Source organism: Marmota marmota, unplaced genomic scaffold, assembly GCF_001458135.2.
Source record: "Marmota marmota marmota unplaced genomic scaffold, marMar, whole genome shotgun sequence".
Lineage (NCBI taxonomy): Eukaryota > Metazoa > Chordata > Mammalia > Rodentia > Sciuridae > Marmota > Marmota marmota.
In genome coordinates this window covers 58,638,943-58,664,628 of record NW_026000026.1, presented here as the reverse complement: position 1 = coordinate 58,664,628, position 25,686 = coordinate 58,638,943, and the positions used below count along the sequence as shown (strand labels likewise).

General features: G+C 32.0%; 1 protein-coding gene across 1 annotated transcript in view; it reads left to right on the top strand.

Annotated features, from left to right (window-relative positions):
• Positions 1–15,288, top strand: part of St8sia4 (ST8 alpha-N-acetyl-neuraminide alpha-2,8-sialyltransferase 4) — a 93,678-nt gene extending 78,390 nt beyond the window's left edge. The window contains exon 5 of the mRNA XM_015483919.2: positions 10,802–15,288. Within this exon, the coding sequence (XP_015339405.1) occupies positions 10,802–11,084 (283 nt within the window). The 3' untranslated portion in view covers positions 11,085–15,288. The remainder of the gene's footprint in view (positions 1–10,801) is intronic.
• The last annotated feature ends 10,398 nt before the right edge of the window (positions 15,289–25,686 follow it).

Sequence of the window (25,686 nt, the reverse complement as noted above, 5' to 3'; positions counted from 1 at the left end):
TAGATATACATGACAGTAGAATGTATTTTGACATATTATATATATATATGGTATAATTTATTTTAATTAGGATTGCATTCTTGTGGTTGAACATGATGTGGAACAACTAGGGTTGTTTTTGATTTATACTTCCTTGATGCTGATAGGTGGAATATCTTTTGATGTTCATATTGGCCATTTATTTATTATTATCTTGGTAAACATATATTCAGATTCCATTTCATTTTACATTTGTGTTTTTATATTTTCTTATCATTTATTTTCAAAAGTCATTTGTGTATTTTGGAGGCAAGTTTCTTACAAGATGTGTTTACTGATGTTTTCTCCTTCCATGAGCTTTCTCCTTTTTATAATAGCATGCGAATTTTTTTTTAATTTTGAATATTCCAATTTATCTTTTTTTTCTTTTGTTGTTTGATCTTTTATTGTCATATTTAGGAAGATTTTGCCTAAAGACAAAATGCTTCAATCCTGCATTTTCCTGTTAAGAGTTTTAGCCCTTAAATTTAGGTCTATGATCTATTTTAGCTTTTGTAAATAGCATGATAAAAGTGCCAAACTTTATTTTTCAACAATACATTTTAACTGAATATTATGAGAAATGTAATAATGGGAAAAATAATAGTGTTACATAGTGTCTGATTGTTACATAGTGTCTGATTGTTGCAGTACTATTTCATTTTTGTTATTTTTCATTGTAAAACATGGCATATTCCATAATGCAATTGTATTTTCAGCTGCATGTTTAATTTTTTTCTTCAGAAGAACATTACTTTCAAAAAATTCTCTATATTTTTTATTCAGATACGATTTTAGAAATGTTATTTATAAATTAAATGATTCTACATAAAATATGTCAAAGATACCAGCATTGACTAAAAAGGAGAAATACAAGGAAGATTAATATTGGTTCTATTAGATTGACATAACATCAAATAAAGATTGACTTGGGGGCAGGAAAATATGTCTTTACTAATATTTGACTTGCTGAGTCATATTTTATATCAAAGTTTTTTTGTGATAACAACTTAAACTATCCCCTAATAAATTTGTGGAGCAGAATTTACTGTATTTCTAGTGACAGGCAGCTTTGTAATATAATTTAGATCTCAAGACCTGCATCCCTGGCCTCAGCATCATTCCTTTAAGGGATTTTTCCTCAGCTGGAAGCCCCTTTCTCAAGTTATGTGTTCATGGAAAGCCCTGAAATTGAGTCATAAAATTGTGCAAAGGACAAGACAATTGTCTAAATAGGCAGTCCCTTCAGCACCTGATCCTTTATGGTCGGAAAGAAATAGATAATAATGTCTACATTTATCTATCCTCTCAAATGCTATTAGTCTTATACTTGCTGGAAAGCCATAAGGAATTACTTAGAATTTGCTTATGGCTATCAGAATTCTATTCTTTTACTTGGTTTTGATAACTCTGGGTTTGGCTGATATTTAGTTTGCACAGTTTGTTAGCAGGAATTTTGCATTATTCCTATCTGAGAGGTTAATGTAAACTGACTTATTAATGTAAATTGGGCAGGTCTATTTGTAAGCAGTCAAAACTGAACAACAAAAAAGAGATCATCAGGCCATTTGAAGAGTTGTTTATACTTTGTTTTCATAATAAAATAGACTTTTATTAAGACACTATCCTTTTGTTAACTGGATAATGTGGAAGTGTAATATCAAAGTTTGATATGTGCAAATTTTTGTAAGAAAAGTTTACTTTCTGAATTTCTTGTCCAAAATTTGTAATGCTAAGAGTCAGGAAGGAGCAAGATTTCCTATCTCTTTACTGACAGGGGTGTGTTGGAGCTGGCTGTACTGGTTTGCTACAGTTTATTTTGCCTCTCTTCTCAAGGAAATGTGCACTGAGGTCAGGTTAGTAGCTTGAAATCAGCAGCGTGGACTAAATGTTAATGTAAGGAACAGGGTGCATGCGTGTATACATCTCCATCATTTCCAGCTTCCAGTGTCTAATCTATTTTTTAAGCTTTTGGGTTTCCTACATCTCAATCCCCCCCCCCCGCTTTTTTTTGTCTTTGTAGGCCTCCATGCCCTATGAGGAATGATTACACGATTTCCTTTCAATCTTAATAGGAAAAATATAAAGTCTCTAGAATCTCTGATTTTTAAAAAGTGAACCTATATCACAAGAGTCATGTGCACAAGACACTTTAGCGTGAGTCCCATTTAACTCCCTCAACATGCTCTAAAAAATCCTGCCCATTCTGTTTCCAGAAGTTCTTTTTTTTTGTACGTCACTACTTCCTTATTCTGGTAGTTTAGATTATGAGTTTTAGTTTTCTCTTAAGAATAAACTGGGCTAAAAGAGAAGGTCATTAAAACTTGTGGTTTTGACATCTATTTTATGTTTTGCTGGAGCTGCCATTTACCAGTTTCGTCTTTTTGAAATTATCTTTGAGAACTCCCCAAAGATATTTTCTTAAATATAGTTAGAATCCATCTGTGAATGATGACTATTGAAAAAAAAAAACTTTTCTCAAAATCTAGCCAAAATATGATAACTTAAGTCATTTATGTAGTTTGGAGAGATCCATTTTAGTTCCCTTCAGGATTCTGACATGTAAATGAAGTATAGAGGATTCCCTGTGGGTATTTTTATTTAACTTCTCTCACTTCTCAAAAAGATTCAGTAGTCCTGTGACATCAATCTCTCTCATTATCTTTATACTTGAAGTTGTAATGAAACATTTTTCAATTTTTAGAAAAATAAAAAATTAATTTGTCATGTATTTTTGAGTGGAGAATATTTAATGACCTTTAGTTACAAGTGCTATAAGAAGCTGGAAATACTGTTGAAAGTTTTGCAGTAGGAATGATTTTATCAAATACCTATATAATTTGACTGAGGAAAAATATTGCACATTATGTCAGATAAAATAGGAGTAATTAGGTAGTAGGAGCAATACATAAATATTAGACTCCTGGGATTGGGGTTGTGGCTCTGTGGTAGAGTGCTTGCCTAGCATGTGTGAGGCACTGGGATCCAGTCTTAGCACCACATATAAATAAATAAAATAAAAGTCTATAGACATCTAAAAAAATATTTAAAGAAAAAGATTAGACTCCAGGTATAATTGGATAAAGTCCAAACTCCCACAATATAAATTTGGATTCCTTATGACTCTTTATAAATGAAAGTTTTAGATGTGGTGACACCATACTAAGAAACTCATCTTATTTTGGGGTAAAATGGAACTGAATATGCTTTGAAGGCTTGATCAACATTACATGTTTAGTTACAGCTAGAGCCAGCCCAGACTCTACCTTTTCCAATGTTTTCCTACAACTGAATATTGTGTGTGTTCCATTTTACTAACACTATGAATCTCTAAAATGTCAACTAGAATAAATAATTGTATATTAAGTACCTCTTGTGTATTGAGCATTGTGCTAACCATTATCAGAAAAAAAAAAAAAAAAACAGAAATGTCATGCATCTCCTCCATTTACTTTAGGTGATAATATTAAAACTTTCTATTAATATATAGTAAAACTATGTTTATAAAGAAGATAGTTATACCATCCACCTCATTTTCTCTCTTTACAAATGAGGTAAACAACTAATACGTGGAAATTTTTTGTAAGGAAAATTTACTTAATGTTGATTTTTTTTTTTTTTTTTTTTTTTTGTAGTCGTTCAAAATTTGTAGTGCTATGGGTCGGAAGCAAGATTTCCTATCTCTTTCCTGTCAGTGGTGGGCTAAAGCTGACATGTACTAGTTTGCTACAGTTGATTGTGTGTCTCTTCCCAAGGAAGTGTGCACTGAGGTCAGGTTAGTAGTTTGAAATCAGCAGTGTGAGGCATACACACACCACAGAAACCAAAATGTTACAAATTGGTAACCCTTTCTTCCCACTACCCAGTGTCTGCTCTTAAGCCCTTTGCAGCTTGTCAATATACAATTTAGTGGCAGAACAGATTGATAAGTGATTCCACTTCTTGAACAACAAATTTACACTCTGTGAAGTACAGAGAATATATGTGTATACTATAGTGTACATCAAAACATTTTATGAGGATCATGTAAAGGTACTTCGAAACTATGATAATGAAAAAATTATTAATATTACAATAATGAGAATTATGTGTTAACTAATAAAAATGAGGCACTTTGTAAAACCAGTAGACTATAGGCCTATCTGATATTTCTTAACCCTTTATCTGCTGTCAACCTGACAATGTTCACAGTAACATCAAAAAAAAAAAAAGAGGAGTGTTATCAGAGCTAAGAGCAAAGCTTGGTTCCTTATGGTAAATATCAAATAGCTTACATATTTACCAAATACAATGTAGAGATTGTCTATGAATAGACTGTTCTATAGAATTCACATTCTAATATAGACTATATACAGATTACTGAGTGTAAAATAATATCCCTAGTCCTTTCTCCATTCCTTGAATCCTCTACTTTTGATGAATCTGGCTTCTAAAGTTTGATAAAACTTTGTGTACATTATATGGAGGGCTTCTGCCTATTTTCTTTTTATCTCCTACTTAATACAGAGCTCTGCATACAAAGGGCATACAGGAAAAATATTGATAAATGACTTGTGAGGTTACAAATGTCTGCTTTCATTTCAATGACACTTCAAAATACTTTAAGGAACACTATTCATATCTACAGGGAAATTCTTATGCTTTGATACAATGTCACTGCCCCTGGCATTTGCAATGTGGTTAAGCAAATTATATGTTCAAACCAAAAAATCCTCATCTGACTTCAAACACTTTCTGAGTGTGTACATTGGGAAAAACGGGTCCTTTGTATTAGTCAGGTCATATTTACCTTTGAAATAAAAATGTCAAAAAAGCCCTATATATAAAGAGCATTACTATTGATGCTGGTCTGTTAATCATCATAATGCTACACAGATCTTTATTATTTACCCAATGAACTGTATGTGAAAATGGTAGCAAAAGACTTGCTATTTCAAACTGAATGTTCTCAAGAAGCTGAAGAGTCCAAATTCTTGTTAATGAAAATTGAAATCATTACAAGCAGATAGGTGTAAACTTACATTCTGGTCCTGTGACTTGCAATTTCTAGAAGCATATTCTGCTTATTTAACCTTCCCTGTCCACCAAGCCTCAGTTTCCTCCTCTGTGAAATAACAGCTACTCATGAGCTTGTGCTGAGAAGTAAATGTAAAAGAAAAGAAAGGAAAGGAACATATGTACAGAGGAAATATGTCTGGTACACTTCAATTAATTATTATTATCATTTTATCCCTGAGTTTACTGTTAGTTTTCCAAGTCACAATAAATATGCCATTTCCCTTTGTTTCCTTACATCAGAAAAATATTTTGGATCTATCTATTCTTGCTTTTCAGGCATAATGTAAGGATTAATTCATGATTGACTAGATTATTCTTAGTAAACAGATTACTGGAGCTTCTATCTTTCTTAAAGAACTGATTGTCAATCTTTTCTTTTTTTGTGGTAGCATGGCCATCTAATAATATTTAAATGTATCATGAATTTTACCAAAATAATTTCCAAACAGTATTATTTAATGGACTTAAAAATTCATTCATCTTGTCTAGTATACTGCAGACTAGGAATGTAATTAAATGGCTACTTATTTACTTATTTGATGCTAGGGATTGAACTGAAAAGCACTGATCTAATGAGCCACATGGACAGCCCTCTTAATTTTTTATTTTGAGACAGGGTCTCCCTAAGTTGCTTGGGGCCTTGCAAAGTTGCTGAGACTGGCTGTATTTGTAATCCTCCTGTTTCAGTCTCTCAAGCTACTAGGATTACACCATTTGCCCAGTGTCAAATGGTGCAGTACCCAACTAAATGGTTATTTTGACAGTTTGGAAGAAGATAGCAGAGACATTGCATTTCAGTATACTGAGGAATAACTGACTTACATTTTATTTTATAGAATTGATCCACTTATACTCCTTATATGAACAAATATATTGGCAAATAAAGAAGGTGAAATCTCACAGACTTATTACTTTTTTTTTTTTTTGGTTTGTTTCTCCATGATGCCATTCTTATGAAATAGATGGGACCTGTTAGCTTTCTGGAGGTGGAGTGTAGAGTTGAGCAGATGTGGACATCTCCTGTAAAGGTGAAATGTATAAATATAATTCTTTTGTCATATCTCAAGTTTCTGTAGATGTATTAGAGTCAGAAACTATGTTATTAACTTTGACAGAATTTTGTATACAACCAAAGATAAAGTTCAGTTGTGGGAGATAAACACAAGAAGAGAAATAAAGGAGACTCCTATGAATTAAGAACACACATATTTATTATGTTTTTTGCTTCATCTCATATACCAGAAAGATTTTCTTAGCTCATGAAGAGAAACTTACATGTAATATTACATTAAATTATAACTGCTAGCAAGGTAAGATATCTTCCTCTATATCTGAATTTTCTTAGGAATTTTCATATTTTTTGAAGAACATTTATATTTTACAAGGGAAAATTACCTTATTTATAAAGTTTTAGGCTTCCTTATATAAATACAAATTGAAATTAATAGTTCATTCTTACCAATATTTTTTTAAAGAGAGAGAGAGAGAGAGAGAGAATTTTTTAACATTTAACATTTATTTTTTAGTTTTTTGGCGGGCACAACATCTTTGTTTGTATGTGGTGCTGAGGATCCAACCCGGGTCGCAGGCATGCCAGGAGAGCGCGCTACCACCTGAGCTACATCCCCAGCCCCTTACCAATATTTTGAGTATAAATTCTCACCAATCTAATCGGTATTGTGAAATGTAGCATTTTTTGCTTTTCTTTCTAAAATTGTGCTTGCTTGAAACCATCTGATACTTTGACTCATCAGGTGATTACTATTTGATTTTATGATGAGATACAGTCTGTCTTTAAAAATCAAGATTTATTAAATTTATTAAGATTAAGATTTATTAAGTACCTTCTTGGCTTTGCCTTATATTAAAACCTAAAAGAAAATAAAGGAACAGCAGGATGAGGTGGAAGCAGAGGAGGAATAAGACTCTCTTACAGTTTTGTGAAGAAAGAAGGTTTTAAACCACAATAAGATTTTTTTTTTTTAATGGCACACACCTGTAATCCCAATGGTTTGGGAAGCTGGGGAAAGAAAATTGCAAGTTCAAAGCCAGCCTCAGCAACTTAGCAAGGCCCTAAGCAACTTACTGTGACCCTGTCTCAAAATTAAAAAAAAAAAAAGAAAAAAAAAAGAAAGAAAAAAGAGGGGGCTGGGGATGTGGTTCAGTGACAAATCACCTCTGGGTTCAATTCCCAGTTGAAAAAACAAATCTTATAGCTGGAGGAAACCCCAAGACATAGAAACAAATGCTTATGTTTCTGAACAAAGGAAACGTGTTCTTTGAGGTTCAGTGGTATCACCACAATTCTCTTCCAAGATATACTTCAAGGGAGAAGTGGGATTTATGTGTGGGATTGATGAATGGGTTGTTATAGGACATGTCAGAACTCAACTGTCACGACATGTCAAGTTTATGCTGTATTTATTCACATTTACTATCTCTTTTACATTATTGCAAAAATCTTCTACATAAAATGCCATTGACTGAGGTCCAAGGAAGTGAAGCAACTTTTCCAAGGACTAATAACCATCACAGAAGGGATCCAAACCCATGTTCTCTGACCATAAACAGTGATTTGGAAGGTAGAGGCATTCCAAGTTTTGAGTTTGTTTGAATACGAGCTGGGATTATCACATTGGAGGAAGAGTAGATAAGTCATCTGGCTTAGCAAGGACAGAGATTCCATGCTGGGAATAATAAGTTCTATGGAGGATATCACATTTTTAAAAAAAGTTATAAGTGTTCTACTGACACACAAAATTCAAAGCAAATTGGTTTCATCCATCAGGAGAGGCTATTATAATAATAAAGCAAAAGAAAAGAAGGGAGGGAACAAAGGAAGGAAAGAAGAAAGAAAAAAAGAGAGGGCAGGAAAAAAGGGAGACAGAAAATGAAGGCAATACTAGCAGAAATAAAACAGCCTAGTTGGTGGAAAAGCATCCTGTATATATCTATGAATGACTAAAACACATAGTAAGATTCAAATCAGCTGGAGAAGTGAAATGACAGAGATGCTGTAGCAGCAATTATCTCGAAGTAGTTGTATTATAGTTATATTTTCTTCTTCATACATTTCTTCTTTTAAATTATTTACAAGGAACCTATATTGTTTTAATAGTTCCAAAACCAATTTACATAACATAAATACATATATGGCTACATTATTTACTGAAATATTTCTAAATTTTAAACCATGTAAAAGACATAAAATTGAGATTAAAACTAGAACACATTGTACTGAATTAGAGTGATTTACATTGAAATTATACAAACTGTTGTAAGCCAAGCATCATAAAATTTGCTTTCTTCTTATGTTAGTGTGTCTAAAGCTAAATTAATAATCTCCTGTAATAAATGTACAGATCAATATATTTGGAACAATACTCCATGTTTATAAAGCCCCTCTACTTGTTATTTTAAAATAGCGTGCTTTGCCACCAGAGTTTCATTTTCAAGACACTTTGCTGGCTTTCTGATTGTGATATCTCATGAGATGCCATGGATCGAAAAAGGCTGAGTGATTGCACATTTCTGACACTGGTGTGAAGAATTTAAATGGATACTTTGCCTTGAATATTTCTGTGTGACATTGTAGTTACCATCTTGTATTCCACATAAAAGTTGCCTTGGTGTTTGTCAATATCCATCCACAGTTACAAGGACTTCTAGGAAATTTCTACAATTAAGAAATGGAAAGAATCTAATGATAATAAGACCTTACAGTTCCATACAAATAATAAGGCACCATGCTATTTCCTGATAATAGTTTTTTCCCCCTTGGAAATAATTTAGCATAATTATAATACTGCAGATTATCTCCAACATTGACATTCCATGATGGTGATAATCAATTTTATTTTTTCTGCATTTGAAATGACTTAGCTTACCTTACAAATTTATAAATGGATGCACTTTTTAACTAACCAACTTCATCACTGGACATTTGTAACCATACACAAATCACTGGTAAAACTTTTCTATAAGGATTTCATGTTAAGAACACCAACATTTTAGTGCTAGAGGATCTTCTGACCACATTGGTCTCTTCAAAGTCTTCAAACTAGACCTTAACTATGCTCCTTGCATGGAATTTCTGTCTGTGATTTCTTCATTCATTTAACCTTCAACATATAATATACTTTATTTACTCAGCTACCTTTAGATAAGAAAATTTTCAGTTGTTCCTCTCTAAACATTTCTTATAAATCTTTACTGAGAACAGACTTTCTCAAAACAATTTTGTGATTAAAAAAATGTTCATAATAAATTTTTCAAAGCTCAAAATATTTAGCCCATTGCATTCTCAAAAGAGAAAAAAAATAGAAAACATGTAAGTTCAATCCTGGTTGGAATAAAAGGGGTGATAAAACAAAGTATCATAATAACTAAATATGTTTTCTCTGTTTCAAAGTTTGAAAGTATTTTTTATAAAAAACAATTGGTGTAAAATAACATTTCAAAATTGTTCTTATTTAATACTCAAGATATATTTGATTTCTCTTGTAAGCTTCATAAGAATTTTTTAAGTTGTAGATGAACATGATATATTTATCTATCGATCAATTTATTTGTTTTTATGTGGTACTGAGAATTGAACCCAGGGCCTCACACCTGCAAGGCAAGCACTCTACCACTGAGCTACAGCCCCAGCCCCAAGAATTGTTTTAAAACCAGAAAAAGTATATTCTGTGAAATCAAAGTCAAGTATATGAAATATAACAATTACCAGGATCTAATGTATTCTTACATTTACATTTATATGCAGGATATGTATTTCCCCCACTGAAGACACAATAGTGAAAACAAAAATTTAACAAATTGTTTATTAAGTTTGTTGTATGTATAAGTAGTCAACTTTTGAAGTAAGAGAAGAAAACCCACACTCTTCCCCTTTCAGCTGTTTTCACAGTAGACACTGTCTTTAAGAAAATGAATATACCAAGAAATACTGGAAACTCCCTGCCTTCCAGAAGTACTGATTAATTTGAGAGTTTCCATGTTTTTCAAGCCAATAAAGTTTGGTATAAGTGATTGATCTGAATATTTTGAATACTTTGCCTCCATAAGTTGGTACTATAAAATATTTATCAACATTGAAATACATTTTACCTACATTTACACTTACAAGATGTTAAACTGCCTAAGTGGTATTTATCAGTGATTCTACTACTATATTTTATTTGTGTTTTTTTGATATTCTTACTTCCATTAAGAAAATACTTTTAATTTGCTTTAGAATGCTTTACTAAAGTATGATTTTTATAATTGGAGTTGAAAAAATCAGTTGGCATAGTGCAGATAAAGTATTTTTTGATTGGATTTTTAGATATTTTGAAATCTATAGGTGATTGTTTCAAATTATTTTTCCTAAAAAGATAATTCTCTACCCCAAAATTGTGCCTATTCCCAGCAATATTTAACCTTTTCTGACAAAATTCTATTCAGTATATTGTTTGCTAGTAGTTCCTTTTGAATGTGTGATTCTAGAATAATAGTTACCTAGATTTTAGGTTCTCCAGCTAGAAGAGGGGCATCAAGAATAAGCAAGAAAATAAAGAAACTGTAGAATAAAAGTATAAGTTTCTAAATACATAAATGCTACTTTTTTCAGTAATCATTCAAAATATTGGTAAATGAAGGGCTTTTAAAATTTTCTATATAGAAAGTACTTGCTTGAGAATATGTTGCCTGTCTCTCTAAACACTTGTATTTTTTTTTCTTCCAGTTACTGGCTAACAAACAAAGTTCCCATCAAAAGACCCAGCACAGGTCTGCTCATGTATACACTCGCCACAAGATTCTGTGATGAAATTCACCTGTATGGATTCTGGCCATTCCCTAAGGATTTAAATGGAAAAGCTGTCAAATATCATTACTATGATGACTTAAAATATAGGTACTTTTCCAATGCAAGTCCTCACAGAATGCCATTAGAATTCAAAACGTTAAATGTGCTACATAATAGAGGAGCTCTAAAATTGACAACAGGAAAGTGTATAAAGCAATAAAGCACATTTTAAAACATACAAACAAACCGAATATGCACTTCTGTTCTGAAGATGCTTCTGGAGATTTGAAAACAGGATCCAAAACAAGGCTGGGTTTCAGCATTCACCAATTAACTGAAAGGATGATAAAGGAAGTTCATGTGAAATCCACTACCAGCTGATGAAATACCTGCAAAGTGCTCTAAAAATTAAATATTTTGACTTCAAGAGTCCTAGTAAGTGCCACTTCCACTAAGAATACAGTTTGAATGTATAATCAGTAGTGTTTACAAGATCAAACAATGCATTTGTCATTAATTAGCAAAGCAAATATGTTCGTCAATTTTGGGCTGCCGCTGCAACGCAAAGCACATGAGAAGAGGAACCCAGGAACACAACTCAGCCCTTGGGAAATTAAATCATCCTTATCAGCAGAAATCAAGATGGAACAATTTGAGCAGTGAAATCCATAAGATTAGACAACTCAAGTAAATGCCTTCAGTCAGGACTCTGAGTCTGATCATGAATGTTATGTTTTTGATTGTGTTTTTTTAAATTTTTGGGGGGGTGGGGGGATGTCTTCTGAAGTCTCTTTTGATTTAGATACTGCGATGCTCAGAAATCCTTTCTGAGATAAAGAAATAGGAAATACAAATGAATGAGAAATAAATGTCAAATAATCATTACTAAAGTTCTCATAATTTTCAAAAACAATCACACTGTTTCTATTTGTTAAGTTTTATTTTGCACAACTCTAAACCTCCAGATTAATTTCCAGTGGTGTAGAAGGTACCAGCTAAACTGTACCACTCAGTAATAGTGGACCATTTTAAAGGAAAGACATTCCAGATCATCTAAAATGGTAAAATTAACAGGAAAAAAAAAAGCACTTTAGGTACCAAAGATTATACTAATTTTTCTACACAACATACCATTCTCCTCTCATGAAAGTAATACATTATTAAGATGAATATAGTATTATGCTACTAACGTGAAAGTTGTCTCTAAATATTTTTAAATTTCCAAAGTCAAATTTTATTTTTATTGGAGGGAAATCTGCCATATTCTCTTCATTTCATAATAATTCTGTGGAAACATTTTGCTCTTTAGAATAAAGAGGGGCATCAAGAATAAGCAAGAAAATAAAGAAACCGTATAATAAAAGCATAAGTTTAGAATAAAGTTTGATATAGCAGAAATGTGACTTCTAGTTGTTTAATATTCCCCCATGATTCAAAGGCAAAGGTTGTTATGCTCTTTGTATCATACTTAGTGCAAAAATATCATGATTAATAGCAGAGATGATTAATGTTAAGAGGTTTAACAATGAAACTGTGTCAGTGTTATGTACTTAAAGTGAATTCAATTGACCAATAGTTTTCTGTAAATTTAATCACATTACCCCTAAATGTGTTTTTAAAGAAACTAAAGTTTTTCATAGGTGATTTTTTTAAAAGTATAAAATATAACAGAATGGGTCAGTAAGTTAGTTTTCTTATAATTTATACTGCACCAGTAGGTAATTCTGATGGTAAATTGTTTCTTCAGAAAGCAGAAGCACTTTTTTCTCACTTCTTCTTTGGCATGAACCAACTTACATGACTTCTTGTTTCTTGGGGAAGGCATCTGAGGAAAGAAGAAATAGCATGAGGAATAGGTTTGTTTTGTTTCTTTCTTAGAGAAGGCAATGTGAGAGATGAATAAAAGCATGAATTATATATATATATATACACACACACAAATATATATGTATATTCATGTTATCACAATATAGATATTCAGAATAGTATGATTTTTAATATTTTTAATGATATGTGCTATTATTTAAAAAAATAAGGTAGAACATTGGGATACAGAAGACTATATTTTCCTAGGATTCTTGTGTCCCTAAGAAAGCAAAATGGAATACATATGGGAGATTCATAGCTAAAAATGAATAGAACTTTAATGTACTTTTATCATTAAACCTCTTATCTATTGAAATTTTTTTTAAAAATTGCATACGCTTTGAAGGTAAACTTGAAAAGTATGCTTTATCTAACATGAAAAGTAGAATCTTTTCATAAAGTATGATTTATTTAATAAATGAAAAGTAAAATTGTATCTCAGTTTGGACTATTTGCACATAATAAATTGTTACAGTAGCCTTTATCTTGAATTCAGTAGAAATGTAGAAGTCACAAGTAAATCTTCCAACTTGATATTCATTCAAAGTTTGTCTTAAAAAGCAACAGCAAGGTACCTTGCCATTTTTACTGCATTTTCAACAAATGTACTTAAACAATTTTAAGGCCACAGCAAACACATGTCAGCCATTCACTGTTTCTGTGCATTGATGTTTATCTCATAGATGTATTGGGTAGTGCCTTTTTAGCTTCTTCGCTCTGCTTTATTATCCTACACTTTCTGTTCTCTAAATACTTGCCCAGTTCTGAAAATGTTCAGCATAAAAAAAAGGGCTTCAGTATTGACTGAGACTATTTTTGTTCATCTCAGGGAACTTTCAATACTCAAGAATGAATTCAATTAAGGTATTCAGTGTTCAAACAAGGCAACTGTACAAGTCTATTTCATTCCCTATTGTATATACCTATCCATCTGTCTTCCCCCTTTGATGTCTACTGTGGCCTTCTTATAAGGATAGGGCAAGGAGATCATTGAAGGCTAACAGCAAGACTAACAAAGAGCTGAAATTTAAACAACAAGGGGGCAAATGGGATCAGAGCAAAATCAAATTATAAATACATACTTGAAATATAGGGGTTTTTCTTTCTTTTGAAACTGTCTTACACTTACAGCTTTAATTTTTTTTAACTTATTTTTCATGATTTAACCATGTACCTGGCAATGCTCAGGCAGCTGATTGTGAAATATTCCTGTTTAGGTAACATAATGTTACTGTGCTGTTAACATGAATAGGCCATGGAAACATTGCATCATTATTACCCAGCCTGTTCTATGGTTAATGTTATATTGCTGAAATAAAAAGTGAGTCAGTAACAGATTTTCTGGGCAAATCTAAATGATTCAGCCCACAAGACTGATGAAACTACTGTGGAAGTTTTCCTAACTGAAAGAAGGTGCTGGGCATTCAAATGTCTTCATGTATTGTATATCATATGAATTGTATATCAATTATTAATGGGAATTTCTACATGTATGCTTATAGAAGTGATTAATTTAAATAATGCTAGGGGTAGTGTACATACCGACTAGTTACTAAGCTATTACACAGGAAAAGGGTGAACTAAGTAATTTATTTCTAATTGAGCCAGTTAGTCATAATGCACATAATGTTGTGTTTGGTTCATGAAAGAATTGTTTTCATGTGGTTATTATAAGGACTATCTGTAATTGTGGAAGGGGTGTGGGAAGAGTTATGTATAGTTAGTTGTTATCTCTTCAAGTTTGGAAGTTTCCCCATCAAACATTATTAATATACCAATGTTTTAAAAAAAATGAGTGAGGGTTGTTGTTTGTATTTGATTTTTTAAAAAATCCAAATAAAGCCCACCTAGAAATAGATATTTTATTATATATGTGCTATAGATATATCTATATAGTACAAATAGACATGTGTGTAACATATATACAATGTTATATATGTGTATCCGTGTGTATATACACTGAGTCTGTAAAATGTACACACTAGATTTGTGTTATGTTAACATCTTCAGGGTCTGCACTGTGAACTACCCTGGAGATATTAGACCACTTGGGAATAAAGAAGTTCTTTTGAAACTTCAGTGACTAAACTGCTTTAAGAGAGACCTACTTTAAAACTGAATTCTATGTTCATACTTAGAGTTAAAATAAGGGACTAGTATGTCCACACTTTTTTAAAAATGAAAAAAATAATAATAATAAAAGTCTTCAAGCTGGCAGTGTATTTGAATTGCAGTTTTCAGATTTTGACTCCAGGCCTTGTGTGTCTCATTTAAGTAGCACCTTTTAATAAATGCTGTTTCTTTGTGTAGGCAAAAGCACAAGTGTTTCAAATGTATATAGCAGGAAAAAAGTCAGTTTACAGAGATAGTATTGCTGCACAGGATAATTGCTACTGAGAGTTTCTTATATCATTTATTTGTGGAATTAAGAGATGAGGTTTTTTTTCTGTCAGGTTCATTCTGTTAAACACTGTTTCCCTATCATTTGTGTATAGCAACTGGGTATTATTGTTTTATCATTTGTAAAATTGTAAAATAAATTAAATTTCTTTTTTCAATTTTTTTTCTCTTGCTTTTATATCAAAGACCTTGGTTCTACTTAATATGTCAATATCCTTTAGTAATTTTTTTATTGATGTTTTTGACTTCCTTTCCCTTTAGCCTCAGTCATTGAAAATTAGGCTAACCATTTTATTTCAAAGTGTTTGCATAGAAATATGAATAAAATCGGTAGAAACAAGAACATAAGAAAATCATTAACAATTTATTGTATAGTACATTTTGGTTTTGGTTTTTGGAGGAGCATTACACAGATGATGGCCATTTATATCCAAATTATACTCCCACTGACTAAAGTAACTGAGTCATTTCAGCTTTAGGGCTGAAGAGGACAATGACTCCTTATACATATATATTCAAGGACTGCCTCTTGACTTGTGATTTCATCTGCAAATTGCAGTTCTTTGCAGGTGGCCTTCCAAGGGATGATTTTGAAAGACTATATATTTAAATCTTCTTTCATGGCTTTTCATATGTGCCAATGCCATGTTTTCATTTACTACACTATTTTCTAAAGAAAATTTTAACTGTAAATTCATGAGGTCTCTTTCAGCATTCTGTGATTTTGAAATTTGCTATAGACCAATAAGTAATTATTAACAATGAAAAATTAGCATAGATGCTATTTTTATATTTGTGTTATTATATTTTACCTTCAAAGATCCATAAACAGTGGATTATTCCTCTCTGTTCTTGGAGTATAATCATATCTCATCATAGAACTCCATTTTCTGATGTTACAGAGCATCTTTCAGGATTTTGGTGAGTTATGGTGACTTTCGGCTATTTTTCAAAAAGGCAATGTTAAGCCAAGTATGCTGGCACATGTTTGTAATCCCAACTACTTGAAAGAATGAGGCAAGAGTATCACAAGTTCAAAGCCAGCCTCAGCAATTTAACAAGAGCCTGTTTCAAAATAAATAAATAAATAAATAAAAAGGAATAAGGAAGGAGATATAGCTGAGTTGGAAAGTGCCCCTGAGTTCCACTCTCAATACTTCCCCAAAAAAGCAATATTAATTTTTTTCCTACCATCAAATATTATATACAATATTTATGTATTTATTTTAAAAATCTATCCATTTATTTATTTTTGTGGTGTCAGAGATTAAAATCAGTACCTCATGCATGCTAGGAATACACTCTACTTCTGAGTCACCCCAGCAGTCACTAAATATTTATTATTTTGAATAGATGTAGGTATGTTGTTCTCTGAAATTGTGATTAGATATTCTGTGATTTTTCTCTATAGTGTGCTGTTGTTCAACAGGCTTTCCAAAGGAATGATATTTTGTCACACAATTCCAATTTATCTTCAGGGATTAAAAAGGCACTATAGCATACTGCAAACTTTAAGAAATAGGGCAATTACAAAATTAATTTTTCTAAGTAAAAATGACCAAACAAATTCAATTTTTACACCTTCAGTGCATGTTTTAAGAAGTGTAATTATACAGTATTTTTTGCAATTTTTTCCTGGAATTAAAAACTAGGCAGACACTTTTTATAATGTATTTATTGTTAGTGTCTTGTATAAAAATAAATTTCCTTGTTCTTGTATTTGCCTGTATTGATTTAAAATACAGGTATTAAATACAAAATAATTTGTGCTCATTTAATTAAGCACAAATTCTGCCAATTTATTGAAATAAGTTTTTCTAAATTTTTGAAGAAATTTTTTTAGCTCTAAGTGACTGAATCAAACTAATTCAATGTATTAAGGTTTATACTTTTAGTGTAAAATAGACTGACTACATACTCATAATAATCCAACAATTTATGAGACCAATGCACATCTTTCTCTTCTATGTTAACAAAACTAAAATTGTCCACACTCTGATCAAATAGATTCTGAATTATTTACATATAGTAACAGATTTAATTTCAATAACAAAACTATGACAGGAATGCTGCAGGTATCCCAATTTTATAAGAGGTTGTGTGATTTATTCAAGGTCATGCAGCTCAAAAGGGAGACAACCAAAACTAGAGCCCACTAACTTCAGGGCCCATTCTCTTAACTGCCACATTTGATGCCGCCTCCTCTTAACTGGCAAGAATTTCCTTGGCAAACTAAGTTACCCAACAGATTATTATTTAATGAGCAGAAACAAGAAGTATAGGTACATATAGAGAGAGAATATGTAACTTAGACTTGGGAAAGTATTAATGATCACTGCCTCAAAACAGCACAATTATTTTTAATGATAAGAATATCTATGCCTGCCAGGTCAGTGACTCTCCCCTAAACAGTGTTAAATAAATATTGCCATTTCTTGCTTCAAACTTGTGTATATGTTTTTCATGCACCCTGTATTTTCCTTATGTGAAATCTTATTTTATGTATTAAAAAAATCATTATATTAGAGTCATCTTAAAGTTGAAGTTCCTATCAAACATTTTGATTGAACTTGAGAGTTTCATTCATTTCCACTAGAAACTTTTTTATAGAAATGTCTTAAGGTTTGACTTCTGAAGATAGCTAAGTTCATCATTTAATACTGATTTCTCTTTAAAATGGGGTTTCTCTTTCTTTCTAGGCCTGGGGGCTGCCTAATCTTCAAATTAAGAGGACAGTTTAATGATTTCCCCTATATAAGAGAGAAAAGATTTCAGTCACTTAGTTGCTTAATTTCTAGAACACCAGTAACCACACTGTGAAAAAATTAAATATCAATGTAAATATATGGTAATTTGTTTATTTATTTATATATTTACTGTTTCCAAATTGGTGATTTCTGTCTCAACTGCTAATGTAATTTTTTAAGTAAAAGAAAAAATATAGCAATCCACGATGTGTTCCAGGAAAAAAATAAAAAATGTGTTCAGTAAATGAGAACTGTAGATTTCTCTTGAAAATTTCTCTAAGTAACTTTTCTGTTAGCTATGAAAATATGTTTTAAAGAACTTGCTTTGGATAATATTTAAGATAACAAAAATACAAGAGAGCAAAATAAGAGTTTCACTTACAAAAACTGACGCTTATTTCACTCAGTGTTTTCTTTTCCCATAGACCGTATATTTTATATTTACAAATATTAAAACTGACATTTACTCTCCAAATTTTTAATATTTTTTTACAGAAACAATTATTTACTTTTCTAAAATATTGATCTTACCATGGCTACATTTCTAGTAGAGGTCCCACTGCTAAACTCTATTGCTCATTCTAGGCAATACACATAAATCAGTTAGCTTTAAGTCATTGGCACAGGAAGAAAAAAATTGCTCTAAGGTACTAATTTTCACTTTCTGGAACAACTGAGGATATTATAGTAAGCTCACTCACTGCTGCCTGCCCCTCCCAGGTTCCTTAGCCCCAGTCTCCCAACACCACACAGATGGGCTGACAACTAGCACATCTGCTAGTACTGCCAAAATGTAAACACACTCAGCTGGTAGCAGATGTTTTCCAGGAAAGATCGTGACCAATGGAGTTGTGCTGCTTTGGATTCTACATTAGTTAATCTCTATGGTTGGGCCTAAGGCCATTCTGTTCAAATAGATCATGTTCCTCTCAGGAATAGAACACTAACAGGGTAAGTACTAGTTCAACTCTTGGGTATTGACCATATAATATATGGAGAAAATTTATTAATGTCTCTCCTAATAGGCCAAGATTTTTCTTTAAAAAAAATGGGAATTTATTTGACTTTAAGACATATTTACTGAGAACTTTAAAGATTAAATATGAGCTTTAGTGAGAGAAAAAATATCCTTCCTGTTTTTCTATGATTATCAGCGTAATTTGCCTAGTGTTCTTGTGTGATGTTCTAATAATTGTCTATATTTGTAGTTCTCGGTCCTCATGTTTATCAAAATACTAGGCATTTACATGTGTATTCATTGTATTTCATTCTATAGACCCTATGGCATGTTTCTCTTATGCAAGTTTATAAACTAATGTTGTATGTATGTATTGGCAAATCTTGATGACATGCAAAATTTAGAAATTATTCATCTTATAAAATATTTACACTTACTTAATATATAAAGTAACAAGTAATACTACCTAAAAATATTAAACATTTGGAATACCTTTTATCATGGTTGTCAAAATTTGAACAGATGAGACATACAAGAAATTTTTAAAATATTATTTGGTGACAAGTACTTTACTCTAGTGTGCCCAGAGATCCAGGAACACAGAAGAACTGGTGGATGAAATCAGCAGTCTTGTCCTTTAGAAATATATAGTCAAAAAAAGCATCTTCGGACCAGTGGCTACTGAACTGAATGTTAAAGGACATTTTTAATATAATTCAGCAAGTATTCATTAATGACTGATGATATGTATTCACCAGGAGTAAGCAATATTTACATCTATGAGCTTTAGTTCAGTTGTTGGAATAACAAGCAACATAAGACCTCTGATCATCCATGAATGAATTCAGCCACAGACTTGTCAGGACATAAAACAGAAATATTTCAGGAAAGATCTCAGTCTGGTGAAATGACACCCCTTTTTCCTGATAAACTACAATGGTACCTCCTCTGCAATCATGAAATATCCTGACAGAGGATATGGGCCAAGCAGAGCATGTTTGTAGTTGGATGATAAAATCAAGACAAACCATATCCTGGTAATAAGAAAACAGTTTTTCATTAACACAAAAAGCCAAATATTAGAAACCAGATATATTTATTTATTAATTAATCTAAACAGTAGAGTCTGAAAAGTTTTATTATCCAAGAAAATTAAAATAGCTTACAATTTCTACTTATGGAAATCACCACTACCAATCCTGACCATAATTTCTCAGATTCATTACTGAATTATAAGTTTAAATAAAACTGAAGCCTACCTTAAGCCAAGGACTTTGTACAAAAACCAATTAAATGAATACTTCTGAAATTAACCATTGTGTAATACCTCTAATGCCAAATATCACTGTCTTAATATTTACTTTGTGTTACTAGCTTGAAGAAATGAACCATAAAAGAAAATGTCTTGTACTTGACTCTAAATAACAAGTTGATTAAATGATTTCTTTTCATCACTTTAACAGCAGTTTCTAAATTATCATTATTTTTTAAAGTTTTCTTTTAGTGTGACTCCAGAACCTGCAAATCAAACTGACAAAATGTTCAAAATATTATTTGGAAACCTTTTAATATTACTTGTCTCTCCTCTGTAGGTTTCCCTTTTTATATTCTTCTCCAAAATGTGCTTCTGGAAGATTTTTCTTTAATCTTTTTCTTCTCTCTTTTCCACTCTAAAGGTCTTATTTATTTTTATCTTTTGTAAATCGTGGTAGATATATGGACATCTGAAGAAGATAGAAAAATCAAACAATCTATTCATAGAAAAGTGTGCATTCTTATACTATAGGTTACTCTTAAAACTCAGTTTGAATGGGTTTACATGAAAATTATTTGGCAGTGAGGAACTAGACAAAGTATAACGGGAAAGGATAGAAAGCCTACATAAAAATATGTTTTCAAATTGACTGTTTCTGTAAATAATGGGTATTCAATCTCACCTGAACTTCAGTTCACAGTGAGATACAGACCTTAGGATACAAGGGAAGAAAGATTGAAAATATTATCCATTAAATCATATCTTCAATAAGAATTTCCCCACAAGTCATTCAGTCTCTCAATTTCTGTACATGTAAATTCTTAGTTAGTTCCCAGAATGTATCACTTACCATGTGTCAAAAAATCATCCAAGCATTGCTAAGAGAAGCAATGAATGCTTGACATGAGACACTGTCTACACAATCTTGTTCACTGAGTTAATGACTGGACATATTGGTGAGGTTGAGGAAAGCAAAGTGATGTATGAGGTGTTTGATATTATCCTTCTATTACATTAATTGCCTAAGCATAGTCTCACCGTTAATTCCAGTTTATAACAAATTCACTAACGTGCTAGAAGTCAGTCAAATTTCCAGAAAGCTAAATTAGTTAGTTTTATAACTGTAGTTTGTCCATTCAGTAATGGTAGCAGATAATCAGCTTCAATAAAAGGGAACCCATACTATTGAGTCCATGCATACACCCTGCCACCTTACACAGCCTGTTACTGAACCCATTGTACAGACAGCCTATTAGCTGAGATGAAAGCTGACTGATATCTTGCAGAATAAGTGATCTTGTCCACTCGGTGGTTAAGATTTCTCTCCTTATTAAAATTTCTCTATAAGACATTCTTGTGAAACACAAAATAATCCAAAATTTTTTGTTCTATCTCTTATATATCTGCATATAATACTCCAAAATAAGGTCACCCTGATTTTTGTCTCTTTATACCCTTATACATCAAACCAGTAAAAATAATTTGCCACTTCAATATAAAGTTAATGACCAAGAATATCACTAACTCTGTTTACTGTGAAGATTTCCCATAGCTGCTGTCCCACAGGACTGTACCTGGGTCAGGTTAAAGACTAATCAGTGTTGATCCTGAGAATTCTAGGAGAATGAAGACATCAAGATGATAGTCAGAGGGGCTAGAGTTGGAGCTCAGGGGTACAGCACTTACCTAGCACATGTGAGGCATTGAGTTCAATCCTCAGTGCCACATAAAAATAAATAAATAAAATAAAGGTACTGTATCTGACTACAATTAAAAAATATATTATATATAAAGGTACTGTATCTGACTACAATTAAAAAATATATTTCCCAGATATTAGTCTCTAATAAAAACCCAACTTAAAAATTTTTCTTACAGTGTGTGTTTCAATAGAATTAAACCTGTGGCAATGCTAAAGGTGGCAGAAAAATTAAACAATATGATGTCACCTAGTTGGAAATGGGGAATCCATTTAACCAATGTTGCTGGGCGAAACAGACAGCTGCTAGCTTAAATTGGTGTTGCGTCGTTACAAATAATAACTATAAATTCAGATGGTACAGGTCGTTGACGTAGGGAAAAGAGTAAACAGAAGGATCTTAGGACTGAATGGCTACTATTAGGCACAATAATTGATGCACTAGAAAAAGATAAAGGTAAAAAATTAAATGTGACTTAATAGGCAATTGAAGAGTAGCAGGAAAGATAAAAGGACACTCAGAGAGTTAACACTGACAACACAGACATTCTTCTGCACTGAGAAGGCAGAGAAAGCTGAGGAAGTCCTTATTTAACCATCTAAATAGAAGAAAGCTTAGCTTCAAAAAAGATAAAACTCTCAACCAAAGGGACTTGTTATGTCAAATCATAACTTTAAAAGTGTGTGGGGGGGGCATTAAAAAATGAGATTCTGTTACATGCCTTCCAAAATATTGAATTCCTAAATTTTCCTGAACAAGATTTAGAGCAATATAAGACAACTTGGAGACACAATTCAACATATTCTTTCTTTGATAAATTGTAGGATAAGTTTTACATCCTGTAACCCTGGTTAAAGGTTTATGTTAACGTAGGCCAAAGATGATGGCTATAAGGCAAAAGGCTTAGTCTTGGTCCCCTTTCTCATTTAAGGCAAAATCTCTGATTTTTATTGCATCTGATAACTGTAGAGAATAACAATATCCTCATAGATTCTGAGAGAAATGATGAGTTATAACAATTTATAGAAAATAATTCTAATTTTGAAAAAAATTGTAATATGCAGAGTATGCTAGATATTGAAAATTGTTGAAAGAATCTTGTTTCCCAAAACTATTAGAATACAAAAATATTAACACATTAACATATTTATAGAGGGCACTTGAATTTTCCACGAAATCTTTAAAAACATATTTTTATTTATTATATTGTTGCATGTATCACCATTTGATACATTTTCACTATTATTTAGTATCCAATTGTATGAATATAAATTTTAAAGTGTTTTCTTTTAAATATTCAAATAAAGAATAATTCTCAGACAAGAACCAAGCTCCAGCAAAGCTAGTTTCTCTGCATGTAGCAAGACATACTTCATGTGCACACCTGTATATCTCAAGTCATAAAGTTCTCTTAATTACAGGTTGATCCTCCAGGTAAACATTTTCCCTCACCACAAACATTTCAATCCATTGCCTGTAAATAAAATAAGATATTTTAGGAGAAAATGCTCTCAGGGTGACAAGAACTCTGACTGTATTAAATGATAGCTATTATAGATCTAAATGTAGTTTTCTCTTATTCTGTGCTCATCAATCCTTCAGGTATTCATGTCTTCTCATATACTTTATCACAATTCTTGATGCTTAAAGTTATGGGCTAGAGGAGAATAAAGAGTACATTCCCCCATTCATTGGTAAGTTTATGGCCGAGACCACTATAAGAAAAGGCAAATTAACAAGAGAAAAACTGTATACAAATTGTTTAATAATAGTTTTATATGCCATAAGAGGCTTTAGAAATAAATACTCAAAGAAACGGGAAAATATGTGCATTTTTATACTCAGGTTTAATAATGTGTGATCAGTCAGGGGAAGCATGATTATAAAAAAGTGTGTGTTTTAATGGTGGTAGAGAGCAGGGATAAGAAGACCTAGCACAATCTACTGGTTCAGATTCTTCTCTATAGCCCTGTATTTTCAGAAGTAAGGAGGTTCTTTTCCTCTGAGTACAGAGAGGGTATCTCTTGAAAGAAGGTTTTATGACCTGCCTCAAGAGAAAAAGTCAGGAGAAATCAGAATGACTTTCCTAGATTTTACAGCCTGATTAAAAAAAAAAAAAAAAGTGAGAGAAAGGAGAGCTGCTTTCCTGCTTCTACTGTTTTCTCCAATGTCAAGGTGCCATATTTTGGGATAGGGTTCCATTAACTTTATCAGGGCCAAAGGTATGTTTTAGCCATAGAATTTTTTTTTCAGACTATTAAGTGCACCATCCTGGTCTATTTCTATTAGAACATCGCTCTTGATTCCCTACTCCCATGTTATGTGGATTACATCTATTTAACATTTGAGTTTTAGCTGAACTATTAGGCTACATCACCTCATCAGAATTCTGTGAAAATTTTTATCATTATCACTTATTTAATTGTATGTTTCATAGTTTTTAATAGCTTAGGGTCATAGGTTGGATTTTATTAGTTCAAGACTTTATGACCAGACTGCTTATCACAATACCTAGCATACAGTAGGTTCTCAATATCTTTATGTGGATAAGTAATTTAATTACTGTGTTTTGCCAACTCCAAGACATACATATTCAAATAATTTAAAATCAGAGGTGTTAAATCAGACATTGATCAACAACATAGGGCTGTTTGGAAGGTTTGTTTTTGTTTCCATTTCACCCAATTGATAGTGTCTGACAATTGATGATGTCTTTGGTTCTAAAAAAAAGAAAAAGGTCATTAATGTTGAAAGTGCTTGAAGTTTGAAATCAGTTTTTGCTTATTGTATTTGAAATTTAATAAATAGTATAATAATAAGGTGAAATGCCCTAATTATTAACTGTCAAGTTGTATTGACCAGAGCCTTTCTGTCAGTCACATCTGTATTCTCAATGCAAGTTGCTGAACTATTTCTTTAGTGCACCATCAACTAGTTGGAATAACACAAATTACTATAATCCAAAATTTGATCAAAGGAATTTAAAATACTTTGATTATAAGCCCAATCAGTAAATCATACCAGAAATTCCACAAAGAAAATCTTTGTAGTTAGAGACAAGAAAACAAGTTAGCTCTAGTCAGGCAATAAGTAAAATTTTTAGACACCTTGGCCACAAAATATGATATCACTTGCCATATATAATAAAAAACAGCAACTCTATTATGTAGTATAATAATTGGAAAAAAGCAAAATAAGTCTTCAGGATGTGTTTATCCATTTTCAAAAAAATTGATTATAAGTTCCTAAAAAATGTATGCCTCTATTAAGCTGGTTATCCTCTTACTGAGTAGTCTCATTGGTCACACATTTAGGCACCTTTGAAAGAATTTCAAAGTGTATTAAATCTAATCTTCTTTATTTTCAATAATGACCAATAAATAAATAAATAAGAGAGGGAGAGAGGTGGAGGAAAGGAGGAAGGACACAAAGAAGAAACAAAGAATTAAAAAAAGATAGAAAGAAACCACCTGCAAATGATCCATGACACATATCATTATATCTGAAGTACACATCATGAACTCCTGTTTGAGACAGCCTCTGCTTGTGCATACTGAATAAAGCAGTGCCAAAAGAGAAGGGCACCTGCCAATACCTTGTTATAAAATTCAGGCCTCTATTGCTCAGTGGGCAGGAAGTACCAGGCTCCTTATTCTGAGCTGTCAATGCCTTTTCAATGGTCTCCAGGTTTTTCTAAAGAATAAGACTTCAAGTGGTCCACCACAGATGGGATCTGGCTCTGGACACTTGCACGTCGGGTCTCACATTCCATATGACCCCACACTTTCCTTCAGCCTTCTGTGTAGCTGATCCTACCTAGACATTTTAAAAATGGAAAACACATTTAGGTCTTTTGGTGCAATTTAGACCTCTATTACATACGTTTTTTGATAATA